Source organism: Dromiciops gliroides, chromosome 2 (assembly GCF_019393635.1).
Source record: "Dromiciops gliroides isolate mDroGli1 chromosome 2, mDroGli1.pri, whole genome shotgun sequence".
Classification (NCBI taxonomy): domain Eukaryota; kingdom Metazoa; phylum Chordata; class Mammalia; order Microbiotheria; family Microbiotheriidae; genus Dromiciops; species Dromiciops gliroides.
In genome coordinates, this window is record NC_057862.1 from 167144734 (window position 1) to 167158903 (window position 14170).

Consider the following 14170-nt stretch of genomic DNA (forward strand, 5'->3'; position numbering starts at 1 on the left):
AACATCTGATTTTGAGCAAGACTACTGTAGCCTGATTGGGCTTGCCAAGATGACTTGTCTGCAAAGTGCATCCTCATATAATTAAATGATTTACATTTGTTGGGTGGGTTATTTAGGGTTTTTAATTTAATTGGTGGAAAAAAAGGCTTAACAAATAATTTTAATATAATTTATAATAAACTGCCAACAGTTGAATTGGTTTTTTCTTGCTCCTCATTTTTTCAGATTTTCTTTTTTATTTACTTAAACATAAAATAATGAAGATTTCAGTATACATAAAGAACAAGAGGACTATATGTGAAATTGTGAATTTATGTTTCATGGTTTTTTAAAGTATGCATCAAATTTAACCATAGCAGTTTGAAAAAACCTATCCTGCCTGTGTTCCTTTTGAACTAATGCACCTTTTGTATTTTTAAAATGTTTTATTGATGCTTGTTTTTTTTTGTCTTTCTTTGCATCTCTGTCACTATCCATTAGGACCCCCCCCCCATCTTCCACAGAAACCTTCCCTTTTAACAAATAACTGTAGTTAAGAAAAACAAATTCGCGACATCGTTGATGTGTGAAAAAGTTTGTTTTATATTGTAACTGTATTCCATGGCTGTTCAGCTAAGGAAGTGGTAGGCATGCTTCATTATCAGGCTTCTCATGTCATGGTTGGTCACTGAATGTATCAGTTTTGAAATGTTTCAAAGTTGTTTACTTTAAAATTTTTGTGATTATTGTGTAAATTGTTCTGCTTTGTCTCACTTTACATCACTTCCTATTAGTCTGCCTAGGTTTCTTTGGATCATAATATAGTTGTTATTTATTCCACTAATTTACCACAGCTTGGTTAGTTATTCTCCAATTGATAGGCATTTATTATTCTCTTTGCTCCATAAAAAATATTGATAAAAATATTATTGTACATTTTGGTCCTTTCCTTCCTTGACTTCCTTGGAGTATATGCCTTCTATTGATATTATTGGGGAAAATAGTATGCACAGTTCTGTGACTTTTTGGGTAATAATAATAATAATGGTTTGCATTTACATAGCTTCTTAAACTATGTAACACTTTATAAATGTTACCCCATTTTGTCCTCACAGCAACCCAGGGTGGTAAAAGCTATTATCTCAATTTTGCAGATGAGCAAACTGTGGTAGATAAGTGTCTTGCCTAGGGTCAGACAGCCAGTGCCTGAGGTTAGATTTGAACTGACTTCTTACTCAAGGCCCAGTGCTCGAGCTTCACCATACCACCTGGCTGGGAGTAGTTCTAGATTGCTATTGAGAATGGTTGTGCCAACTCACCAATTCCTCAGCAGTTCATTCGTGTCTCTGTTCTTTTATAGCCCCTCCAGCAATTGTCATTTTAATTTTTTTTCACCTTTTTCACTTTGATGGGTGTGAGGTAGCAGCTCATATTTATTTACTTCTAATTAAGATTTACTAAAGACCATATCATGCCTCATCTACTCTACCAAATGCTTTAATTATAAGTGGAAAGAGAGACTGACACATTCCTATTTGATCCTGTTAAATGTAAACAGCTCAAGCACCACCTTCTCCATAAAATCTTTCTTGTTGACTTCATTCCTCAAATTACCTTGTACCTATTTTGTACATTTTTTTGTGTCCCCCCCCCAAAAAAAAAAACCAAAAAATAAAAACACTGTTGTTTTTGTCCTGGTATCTCCACCCCTTGGCACAGTGCCTGGAGCACAGTAGGCACTTAACAAATGTTTATTAATTGTGAGTTACTTAAAATTTTCAGTCTCCTGAGATCCTGGTAGTTCATGATTCATAATCATTTGGAGAACAAAGGTGAGTTTTTTCGGTAAGAAGAGAGCATAATTGGTGGACGCTTCAAAAAGTCTTGAATTGTTTATTGACTTGAGCTATGGCAGACTCTTATCTATGATCAGCAGAGGAATAATTGTGACTGACACATGCTTGCTCCTTATGCAGGACATCATATTGAGAGACCTACCCAAGTGGTTTGTTGAGGAGGAAGTTGATGGGTTTAGACATGTCCGGCATAGCAGGGGGTATAAGTTTTCAGAAATGTTTTCCCTTTATCTACCTTGTTACTTTGCTTGCCAAGTATTCCTGATTTCATACCTTTATCTCTATCATGTCACTTTTTCTTCATCCATATTAATGTCAATTTATTTTATACCCTGCATCCTTCCTGTACTATTAATAGTTTCTTAACTTTTAGAGGAGATGGTTCCTTTCCTTGATTCTTTCTCCTAACTTTCCCATAGCTAGTTTCAAGGGAAGCAGTGGAGCAACAAAAACACTTTCTGATATCCTTCTTTATGAATGCATCTGCTTGAATGCTAGGACATTCTGCTTTCCTTGGCATGTGGATATTGATTCTGTAAGAAACCAGATTACATGTTTTACGATGAAGGGTCAATGTCCCCATTAAACAGTCATACCCAGTTGATAACATTTTCAAGCCCTGCCTAGGGTGTAAATACCTTGTCCTGGCTCTGCTTCAATATTTATTGAGATCATTGTTACTAGATAGAACATCAAAATTCCTTTACCCCCTGGCTAGATGAGAAAAAAAAAAGATCTGCAGCCTTGGGCTTGAGGAAATAAAAGTGTTGAAAGTTAGATCTCTTATGAATAGATGTTAAAGGGTGAGAGGAGGGTTAGGTAAGGCTTTGTCTTTTCTTCCTCCCTGTCTTATTCTAGGATACAAATTTTAGTCATTGGAAAATGTAATTTGAAACCCCTTCCAGGGATTTAAAATGTATATCTGGTTCCAAAAATCAGGTAGCTGCTAATCATAAGCCTGGAATTAGGTATTTTACTTGGGCTGAACATATTTTAATTCATTATGGGAAAGATAAGTACTTCCTAGTCTTGCCCCTCTAATGAGAAATATCTGAAAGGGATCAGCCAGCCTGATGCACAGGGTGATTGTAGTCATGGATGGTAATTATAGTCAATCCTCAACATTCTTGAGTTTAGCTTTTGTGACTTCAAATATTCAGATATTATTGTATTAGTAGCCTTATTTTTACCTTCACATTGGCAACCATGTATATTTATGGCTCTAGGCAGTAGAGAAAAAAAGAGAGGTGATGAGCAAGTTTATACTTACAAAAAAGGAGAAAAGTGTTTGTAAAAGTGTTTTATCAGTCCCTCTCAAGTGCCTAATGAGGGAATTGAGAAAATGGAGAAGTGGCTAAGTTTGTTGGTCAATAAGCTGTTGGTCACTCCCACCCTTTTGCTGTGATTCCTTCAGCTGAGTGATAGGCCTGCCTGCCCTACTGTCCATGGAGTAAATTCTGACCTGCTGGTAGCCTGTGAAGTTCAGACCCAATGGGGCACTCATCCAGCCACGTGCTTTTCTTCCAGGAGCAGTTCACTGTAAGAAAGGGAGATTAGAGATGGCAGGTGTTGGCCCTTTGCCTTTTTTACCTACAGATTCCTTAGACTTAGCTGCTTTCTTTATAGGTTATTTCATGGTTATTGTGTTATGAAAGTGCATATTATCATAATTGATGTTTTGTTATAAAGAATTATATGCAGAAGAGGGGATTTTCAGCAATCTCTAGTGAAAGATTACAATTTTTGGGTGGTTCTGGGAACCTAACCCCTTATTTCCCATAGGATCAAGTGTATCAACATTCACAGTTTTGAATTTCCCACCACTGTTTTCTAGGAAGGTTACTCCAGCAAAAGTTGATAATTAGGTAGATTCAGGTGACTAACAACTTGAGTACTCAACCAAGAGGGAATAATAATTCCATTGACTGGGAGTTAAGGTTAGTGTTATAAATTGATAAATGGTTGTGTTTTGTTGTGGGGGAAGGTAGGAGGATCCAACTTCATTGATAGGATGAAATTGCTAAATGTGTCTGTATTCAAGAAAGAACTGGGTTAGAGAGACATATTACTTAGGAAATATGATAAAAATGTTATCAGATGAAGTTTTAGATGAGGGCAAATTAGTGTTAAATTCTAGGCCATCTCATTCATTATATTTTTAATTGTCTCAAGCATATGTACTGTGGCTTCTATGTGTCTCAAGGGACATAGGCAAATATTTCAGCAGATCCTGAATGACTAGACCAATAATGCATCTGTTTTCCCTGAGCTGCTCTGACTTGCCACATTTGCTTTTTTGTCATCTTTGCCAATCTGGAGGGTGTGAGGTGAAACCTCAGAGTCGTTTCAGTTTGCATTTCATTGATTTTTTTTTTTTGGCAGAGTGATGAGGATTAAGTGATTTGCCCAGGGTCACACAGCATTTCATTAATTATTAGTACTTTTTTTAGTAATATTTTTTCATGTGACCATTGATAGCTTGGGTTTATCACTTTGAAAATTGATTTCATATCCCTTGGACATTTATTTCTTGGGGAATGGCTTTTGTTAAACATTTGTTATACTTTTATATCTTGGTTCTGTGATCTTTTTTGTTTCCTGTTTGGCTTATGAACTATTATTCCTCTCTCCATGGATCTAACAGGTAATTTCTTCATTTCTTCTCCAATTTCTTTAGAAAATTTAACAATATACCCGAAGTTCTCACTTTGGCCAAATTGGTGCAGCAAAAGCAGAATAATCAAATGTGATAATCAAAGCATATCACAGATATTTTGGTTAATCAACCCAGCTTGGTGTTCTTATCAGTATTTTACTGGAATCTGGGAAAGGCTACTTTATATACTCTACAATTAAAAAGTATACAGATGGGGACAGCTAGGTGGTGCAGTGGATAGAGCACCGGCCCTGGATTCAGGAGGACCTGAGTTCAAATCCAGACTCAGACACTTAACACTAACTAGCTATGTGACTGTGGGCAAGTCACTTAACCCTAATTGCCCAGCAAAACCCCCCCCAAAAAACGTATACAGATGATGCAGAATTAAAAAGTAGGAAGGAGCATGTTGAGTACAGACAAAGGAGCTATAGGCCAAGTTTAAGCTACTGGATATGGACTTAATCTTCTATTGTTCTGGTCTGGGCTTGACTCAGGACAGTTCCCTGATAATTTAGCTTAAATATTGCAACAAAACAAGAACCTCTTGAGTCATTGAACACTTCACAAAAAGAGATTTATTTAGCCATAGCAGGAGGACTTTCAATGAGGAAAGGCACTAAGGATGTCTAGAGATGATTCATCTGAGTCAAAGTTCTTTGCTTGAGTTATCCATTGTAATCTACCATCCAAACCTTAGAGATCTGTGAGTCTTCTCATGGCTGCTTTGTACTCAGGAGATGGTGAAGTATTGTTATCAGTAGTCTAAGGCTTTTGTTCTGTGAGCCAGCCAATTCTTGAGTAATGTATCTACTTTTTAAGGAAAAAATTAGTCTAACCTGCATGGGAGTAGGCAGGTGAGATGTTAGGATATTGTTAATACTGCACTTATTGTTCCAGTCCTCATAACTTTATGGCCTCTGGACCTCTTCAGAATGAGCAGAGGCAGAAACTCAGGATCTCTGGGTGAGCAGCTGTCCTTTTCAGAAGACAAGAATGATACTGTAAAGAAATCTCTGTATAAATTCTGGAACTTCAGGTATATTTTAAATTTTTATAAGAAAAAAATTTAAAGAAGTTTGTTGTAAAAATTACTGTAGTGAAGAATCCTACATATAGATGTTGGTAGTTAATGAACTTGAACTCTGTTGAAGGGGCTCTGTCAAAACAGGAATTCTATCCTGATTAGAAAAGACATCTTAATAGGCTCCCAGGAAACCCCAGGGGCTCACATGGTCTTTTGACCTCATTTAAGCACAGGTTTAGGGTAGAAATGGGGAGAGAAACTTCTTTCACTTGACACTTGAAGGATAAATGAAGAACAAAAAGAAACGAAATGAAACAGTTGATGGAAAACAACAACAATAATTTTCCCTCAGAAAAGGGGCAGAAATCAACTTGAGAAAAACTTTAGCTCTAATTCGGATTATTAGGCATGGAATTAATGAACAAATAAATGGAGTTAAGGACTTTTGACACTGTTCTTAGGCTTCAAGTGTCCGGGAACTTTATACAGTACACTTTTCGAAATGCAAATAAACTAAAAGATTGCTTCATAAAGTACAGTAAGGAGTATTCAAGCTATGTACTAGAAATTTTCAGAGACTAAATGATGTCCACTTAGAGATTCTGTAGAGGATATTTTTGCATAGGGTGGGACCAGCATAGCCTCTAAGTTCCCTTTGGAACTTGTGAGATTCTATGATTATAGGTTTTGCAGTGAAAAAGAACAATTGATGTTGAAGTAGGAAAGTTATTTAATTTGATCCTTAAGTGTTTGTGTTTTTTTTCTTTAAAAGTTCCTTTTTAGGGGGCAGCTAGGTGGTGCACTGGATAAAGCACTGGCCCTGGATTCAGGAGTACCTGAGTTCAAATCTGGCCTCAGACACTTGACACTTACTAGCTGTGTGACCCTGGGCAAGTCACTTAACTCCCATTGCCCTGCAAAAAAAAAAAAAGAAAAAAAACTTCATTTTTAAAATAGCAAAAAGTGAAATTAATTGACTTATATGCTAATTTACTACTTCCATTGTTATGTAGAGACAGATCAAAGGAGAGGGGAGATGAAAACCTGGTGGCATCTCTTGAAATAGAAGATAATAGCTTGTGGATAGAAATAGGCGAGTCTTTATGGGTTTAACTTTGCCAATATAGCCCTACAAAGTGATACAAATATCACAGACAAACTAATTTTATGGGATGATTGCTCTGTTAGAAATTGATTGATAAGTTGATTGATAAGTCACACTGTCATACTATTATCATTCCCATTTTACAGATAAGGAAATTGAGGCCGAAAGATATTAAATAATTTGCCCAACTATCTCATTGCAGACTTAGGAAAGTTCAGTATTCCAAAGTCTACTCTAAGAAAACATGGCCTCCTTGGTATTCCTCCATAAGATGTTCCATTTCATAGTTAGGGCATTTTCTCTGGTGGTCTTTAATCCCTAGAATTCTTTCCCTCTCTGCTTCCTGGCTTCCTTCAAGTCCCACTCAAATTCTGTCTTATTTGAGAAGACTTTTCTAATCTCCCTTACTATAAATCCCTTCTTTCTCTTCGTTATTCCCTATTTATCCTGTATTTAGTTGTTTTCTTATTGTCTCCCTCATTAGACTGTGAGCTTCTTGAAAGCGGGGACTTTCTTTGTATCTCTTGAGCTTAGCACAGTACCTGACACATAGTAGGAGCTTAGTTAAGTATTTCTTGACTGATTTTTCTTAACAGTCCCCCTGAGCATCACTCCCCCTCTATATGTTGTCTTCTCTTATTAGAATGTGAGCCTCTAGAGAGGAGAGACTGTCTTGCTTTTGGTTTTGTATCCCCAGTGCTTAGCATAGTGGTAAGTGCTTAATAAATTCTCCTTCCTTCCTTGTTTCTTTTTAATAGTTAATTGATTTTTTCCTAGACCATACAGTAGGTACATATTTCTATACTATACAGTAGGTACAGTAGGTATATTTTATTCTCATGTTCAGTTAAATTCAGCAAATGTTTACTGATTACTTGCTTACGAAATGCAAGACACTGTACTTAGGCAGTAAGTTCTGCTCTAGAATTATATTTAGAATTGTTATTTTCTGATATTGTCATTAGTGTTCAAGCAGAAGCTAAACAATTACTTGTCAGGGATGTTGTAGAGGAACCATCTGTATGGTTGAACTCAATGACCTCTTAAGCTACCTTCCAACTCATAAATTCTGTAACTTTGTTGCTCAGTAAAGCTGAATATCTTTTCAGTTGTCCACATGCAAATAATCTTTTCCTAGGTAGATGACTGCCAAGAGCCATCTGAGAACACATATAGTGAGATTCAGGGGACTTTTCCTTCTCTCCTTAATGACCCAAGGGAGCCTAGATACTACAGATGATGGTGCTCCTAATCTTTATACAAGAGATTTGTGAAGTTCATTTAGCATTTGTCTTGTGTCTAGCATTGTGAAGACTTTGTTAGAAGCCTGGAAAAGAAGGCCTGTATTGTTCTGAACCTGTTGAGAATCTCTTACGTCAAAGTCCAGTTGGTGGTGGTCCCAAGTTTTGTTGAGAAAAACTAAAAAAATCAGTGATGAGTTAAAGGGAAAGTTAACAAATGCATGTATCTGACTTTCCAGAATTACTTAACAGTTTCTTTTTTAAAAAACTATTTCAGACTATTCATCATTTGAAAAATTTAAGGAAAGGTCAGAGAAGATCTTCTGTTCTTGTAACTCACACCGAATTAATGCCTGACCAGATGGGAACCCATGAAGTTCAAAGACATATTTCCCATCATGCTAATGCACTGTGTCACTTTCATATTGCAGCAAGTATCAACCCTGTTGCAGGTAAAAAATGGTATCATATCTTTTTATATGTATTGACATACAATAGCTTTCTTTAAAAAACTACTTTATAGGATATGACACATTTCATATTTCTGTTTATGTTTTTGTGTTGCCTCTTGTAATACTTCTAAATTAAGATTGATGCATATTATCTTAAGGTTTTGTTTTTTTAATTAGGATGGTGTAGTCTCTTGGGAATATCAGATAAATCCTTAGGATTCTGTGGCTTTTGGAGCTTCAGCTTTTCCCTTGGCACACTGGCTGACTAATAAAACTTTCTACCTTAATACTTTTAATTTTTCTTTCTTTTCTTTATTGTTACCATTTTTAATCTAGTACTGTAGTGATGAGGGTGGTAGTGTTTCCAGCAGTAGTACTTATTTTAAAATTTATTTTATTTGGTTGGTAGTATCTCTTTATTTCTCTTCTACTCTAGGAAGGTTCCCCCTTTTGATATTTCCCTTTCTCTAAGGAATTTAGGGAGAGCAGGCTCCCTCCTACCTCTGATATATGTTTTTTTATGGGGGAAGGGACAGCATAAATGGTCATGATGATTGTGGTGGAGACCCCAGCCATAGAGCTAATTTGGGTGATAGAGAAACACCCTTGGGTGTTAGATAAAGACTAGAAAAATTGTGAGCAAGTCAATGCTATTAGAAAGGCAGGATTTTTAACCTTAAACCCTCACTGAATAAAAGACCGGTTTGGTAAAGAAAGGGCTTCTTAAAGAATGGCATTGTCAAAAGTTCTGTAGCCTAGGATTGTGGAAAGGGCTCCTGACAAATTTGTGGCCCATGAACCTTCTTCATAGCTGCTGGGGTTTTGTACTGAATAGTATTCCAGGATTCATTACCAGTCCCTTTCATCCATCCATCTATAATTCAACAAGTCCTTTACCTCAAATTAGCACCATAACATTTTGGAAAGAAGGTCAGAATTTATTAAGAATATTTGATATTATACACATATGTATGTAAACATATATATGGTAACTTAACTTAGTATAGTGGGTAGAGAGGTAATAACCTAAATATAGTTTGCAAAACTATTTTTGCCTATTATCTCATTTTAATTGACATAATAACTGTGAGATAGGTACAGTTACAATTCCCATTTTACAGATAAGGAAACTGAGGCTGATAGTGGTTAAGTGACTTACTTGCTATTTAAATATCTGAGGCCGACTTGAACTCTGGTCTTTTTCACCCCAAATCCAGTATGTTTCACTTAGCTGCCTAACTTAGCTGCCTCATGAGTCTAGAGTTGTCTTCCTCTCTCTCCTTGATCCACTTACTTTGTGATTATCACACTAAAAGGATACATTTTTATTAAACAGCTTAACTGCTCAGTAGAGAATGACTTGCAAATATATTTGGTTTTATTATGGTGCTCCTAACTTTTCAGAAGAGATTTATGAAGATGTTCAGTTTCATTAAGAAAAATATTTGTCTTGTGTCTAGCGTTGTGAAGATTTTGTTAGAAGTCTAGAAAATGAGACTCCTGATGTTCTGAACCTACTGAGAATCTTATATATAAAGGCCCAGTTGTTGGTGGTCTACCAACTATTGTTTTATCTTTATTATCAAAGCAGTGTTAGCATGACCTGTGGGGTCAGGACTTGAATGTATATTTGCTCTATGTAACTGGATGTTTTAATGATACTTGGTAAAATATTATTCTACCTGTTTTTGTGTACTTCTGAAACCTAAAACCTCTTACTAGTGAGTTTAGTGACTTTTTTTTTGCTAATATTTAGCATGCAACCTGAGTTTAAATGCATTTTAAGGTTAATTTTAGTTATATAGTATATGAACCATTTCAGATAATTCATTTCAATTAACCCAAAGGAAAAAATTCAATCATTGTTTTGGAGTTTATATTTTTAAAAAAAATTTACTCTTTAATGTATGACTTAGATGATTAATTTTCATTTTTTATTATCACTTATTGAATTAATTTAATTCAATGTGTGAATTTCTTTGTTGTTGGCTAATAGTAATTTTATTTTCTTTTATTATTTTTAAAGAAACATTTTATTTAAAGTTTTGAGTTCCAAATTCTACCCCTCCTTTCCTTCTTTCTCCCCTACCTTCTTCTTGAGGTGGTAAGCAATCTTTACATGTGCAATTATGTAAAACATTACCACATTAGTCATTTTCTGTAAGAAAACTTAAATAAAAGAAAAAAAAGTAAAAAATAGCATACTTCAGCATGTGTTCAATCAATATCAATTCTTTCTTTGGAGGTGGTATGCTTCATTATTGGTCCTTTGGGATTGTCTTGGATCATTGTATTGCTGAGAATAGTGGTCATTCACAGTTCTTCATCTAACAATATTGCTGTTACCGTGCACAAAGTTCTGGTTCTGCTCACTTCACTATACATCAGTTCATATAAGTCTTTCCAGGCCTTTCTGAAATCATCCTACTTGACATTTCTTATAGCACAATAATATTCCATCACAATCATATATCACAGAATGGTTAGCAATTCCCCAATTGATGGACATTCTTTTAATTTCCAATTCTTAGCCACCATAAAAAGAGCTGCTATAAATATTTTTGTACAAATAGGTCTCTTTCTATTTTTTGGAATACCTTTGGCATGCAACCTAGCAGTGGTATTGCGGGATCAAAGGGTATGCACAGTTTGATAGCCCTTTGGTCATAGTTTCAAATTGTTCTCCTGAATGGTTGCATCAGTTCACAACTCCACCATCAGTAGATTAGCATCCCAGTTTTCCCACATGCCCTCCAACATCCAACATTTTCCTTTTTTGTTATATTAGCCACTCAGATAGGTGTGAGGTTGTTTCCATTTGTATTTCTCTGATTAATAGTGATTTAGGACAATTTTTCCTGTGACTAAAAATAGCTTTGATTTCTTTGTCTGAAACTGCCCATTCATATCCTTTGACCATTTATCAATTGGGGGATGATTTGTATTTTTATAAATTTGACTTTATCAGAGATACTTATAACAAAAAATTATTTCTTAGTTTTCTACTTTCCTTATAATTTTGGTTGCATTGGTTTTGTTTGTATAAAAGCTTTTTAATTTTATACAATCAATATTACCTACTTTACGTTTCATAGTGCTTCTATATCTTCTTTGGTCCTAAATTCTTCCCTTGTCCATAAATCTAACAGATAAACTACTATTCCATGCGCGCTCTCTCTCTCTCTCTCTCTCTCTTTTTTGTTTGTTTGCGGGGTAATGAGGGTTAAGTGATTTGCCCAGGGTCACATAGCTAGTAAGTGTCAAGTGTCTGAGGCCGGATTTAAACTCAGGTCCTCCTGAATCCAGGGTTGGCACTTTATGCACTGTGCCACCTAGCTACCCCATCCATGCTCTCTTAATTTGTTTATGGTATACACCCTTTATGTGTAAATCAACCCATTTTGACCTTATTTTAATATATGTTGTGTGACGGTCTACACCTAGTTTCTGCTGTACTGTTTTCCAGTTTTTTCCAGCAGTTTTTGTCAAATGATGAATTTTTTCCCCAAAAGCATGGTCTTTGGGTTTGTCATAATACTGGATTACTATAGTTACTTACTACAGTGTAATTCTTACCTATTCTATTCTATTTCTCTCTCTCTCTCTCTCTCTCTCTCGTACCTGTTCTATTCTATTTCTCTCTCTCTCTCTCTCTTTTTTTTTTTTTTTGGTAGGGCAATGAGGGTTAAGTGACTTGCCTAGGGTCACAGAGCTAGTATTTCTTTATTTCTTAACCAGTACCAGATTGTTTCAATAATTACCACTTTATAATACAATTTGAGATCTGGTACTTCTATATGATTCATTTTCAAAATTTTATTTACCATTATATTAAATGAAGTCTTATATCACCAGTTTAAACAGCAACCAGTTTATAGTAATTATTTATTCTCTTATCTATGTAATTTACAATTCTTTCTCCTTTAGATATGGGGCATTATATTTTTAAAAAATAAAATGTATATTTAAATCTCACATTTATTCCCACAGATATTCCATCAGTCCTAGCTGGAACAGCATTTAACTTTGATGAAGGAAATGGTGGGTTTGTGGTTCATTGGCTAAACAACAAAGAATTCCATTTTACATCCTCTACTGAAATATTTATGCAACAGTTAAGAAAGCTTTCTGACCTGCAAGTAGAACATGAAAATGATTATGGAGATAGAGACAGAGACGAGGAGGAACCTCAAGAAGAGAGAGAGAGGGGCTTACATATGAAGCTAGATCATGGTTGGTATCCTTTGTTCTATTTCTTTTTTGGTAGTACTAAGATTGCTAGTAGCCTATATTGCATGAAAATGCCAAATGAACAAAACTTGGAACTAACAGTGAATTTTAATACCTCATTAAATTATTTTAATGACTTTGGAAGTTATGTATTATCCTAAAAATATTACTATTGATGATATCTTGAATGAAATATTTAGTGTTAGGTGGGGAATGGCCCATTTACCATGCTGAAAGAGTACAGAGAATGGAATTGTCATTCCTTGTTTTCAGATTATAACAAAGATGACGAAATTTCAAGATAGTGAGCTTTTTCTTATAGTGTATAGAGTTTCCTCATTGTCTTTTGGCATCAGAGTTACTCTGTGTACCTATTTATTTTTTTGTGTTCAGAATTATCCTTGGATAGAGAATCTGAAACAGGTACAGGATCATCCGAACATGAAGATGGAGAACGAGAGGGGAGTCCTAGAGCTTACGCTCGAGCCAGTATGCCAATGCCACTTCCTACAGTCTTATTAGATCGGAAGATTGAAATGCTGCTTACTGAATGGAACAGGAATCCAGATATGCTTTTTACAATTCATCCTATTGATGGCACCTTTCTGGTGTGGCATGTAAAGTATTTGGATGAATACAACCCAGGAATATTTAGACAAGTTCAGGTATATTTTCTCAAAGAAGCAAATAATTGTATTTCTCTTAAAATTAATAAACCCCCCAAAGATGTATACGAACTGTTTTAAAAAAGTAACAAAATATTTCATTTGTAGCCATGAACATATTTCACAAACCCTGTAAATAAGAATGTATCATTAGGTCTTAATTTTCCTGAATATTTTGGCATACTTTTGGGTAAATAACTTTGAAAATGCATGTCTGATGGGCTATGAATTCTCATCTCTTCAGTTAAAATAAGCCACTCTGAAAACTTTACTCTTGAGAAGCCAGAATGCTGTCTACTTGATGCCAGTTAGGTAGATATTTCCTTTCTTCCGCTAGCAGGATTAGCACTTGTTTTTGTTTGGTTTCAATTGATTTTGGAAGGTTTAAACCTCCATCATCTTTCCCTTCCAGCTCCTTCTGAGCTGTAGATAGAGATGCTGATAATTTCCAAGTAACTGACAACTAATCTATGAAGAGAACATTATAAAAGACCAATTTTGAAAGACTCATGAAAAAATAAAATATTTTTTCTGTCTTAACACAGAATTTCAATATTATAAGGAACCTCAGAGGCTATTTAGTCCATTCCCATATGTACCAAGACTTTTATGTATTTTCAGTAAGAGGATATTTTGCTTCAGCTTGAAGACGAGTATTGAAGGAGAACCCACCAATTCTGAAAACATCTTCCCTTCACTTTTAGACAATTTATTTTTCTATCAGGTTTCATTCTACCTCTTAGAAATTTCTTTACATTGCACGTATTGCTTTTGGTGCCAAGCAGAACCAGTTTAATCATGTCAGGTACTTTAACCTTACTTTCATATCCCCCTCAAATCTTAATCTTCAGGCAGAATATCTCCATTTTCTTTGATGGATCTTTGTGTAGCATATTTTCCCATTCTCTTATTGTGTTGTTCACCTTCTTCTGGATGTGCACAAGTTTGTTTATATTTTG

The 14170-nt window shown here is 35.3% G+C and overlaps 1 protein-coding gene across 3 annotated transcripts in view; it reads left to right on the plus strand.

Moving 5' to 3' along the window:
- The window catches only part of DMXL2 (Dmx like 2), a 161489-nt gene that overhangs the window by 58100 nt on the left and 89219 nt on the right, over positions 1-14170 (plus strand). For all 3 annotated transcript variants that reach the window (XM_043990151.1, XM_043990152.1, XM_043990153.1), the window contains exons 9-11: positions 8142-8316; positions 12307-12549; positions 12940-13211. In XM_043990151.1, the coding sequence (XP_043846086.1) occupies positions 8142-8316; positions 12307-12549; positions 12940-13211 (690 nt within the window). The remainder of the gene's footprint in view (positions 1-8141; positions 8317-12306; positions 12550-12939; positions 13212-14170) is intronic.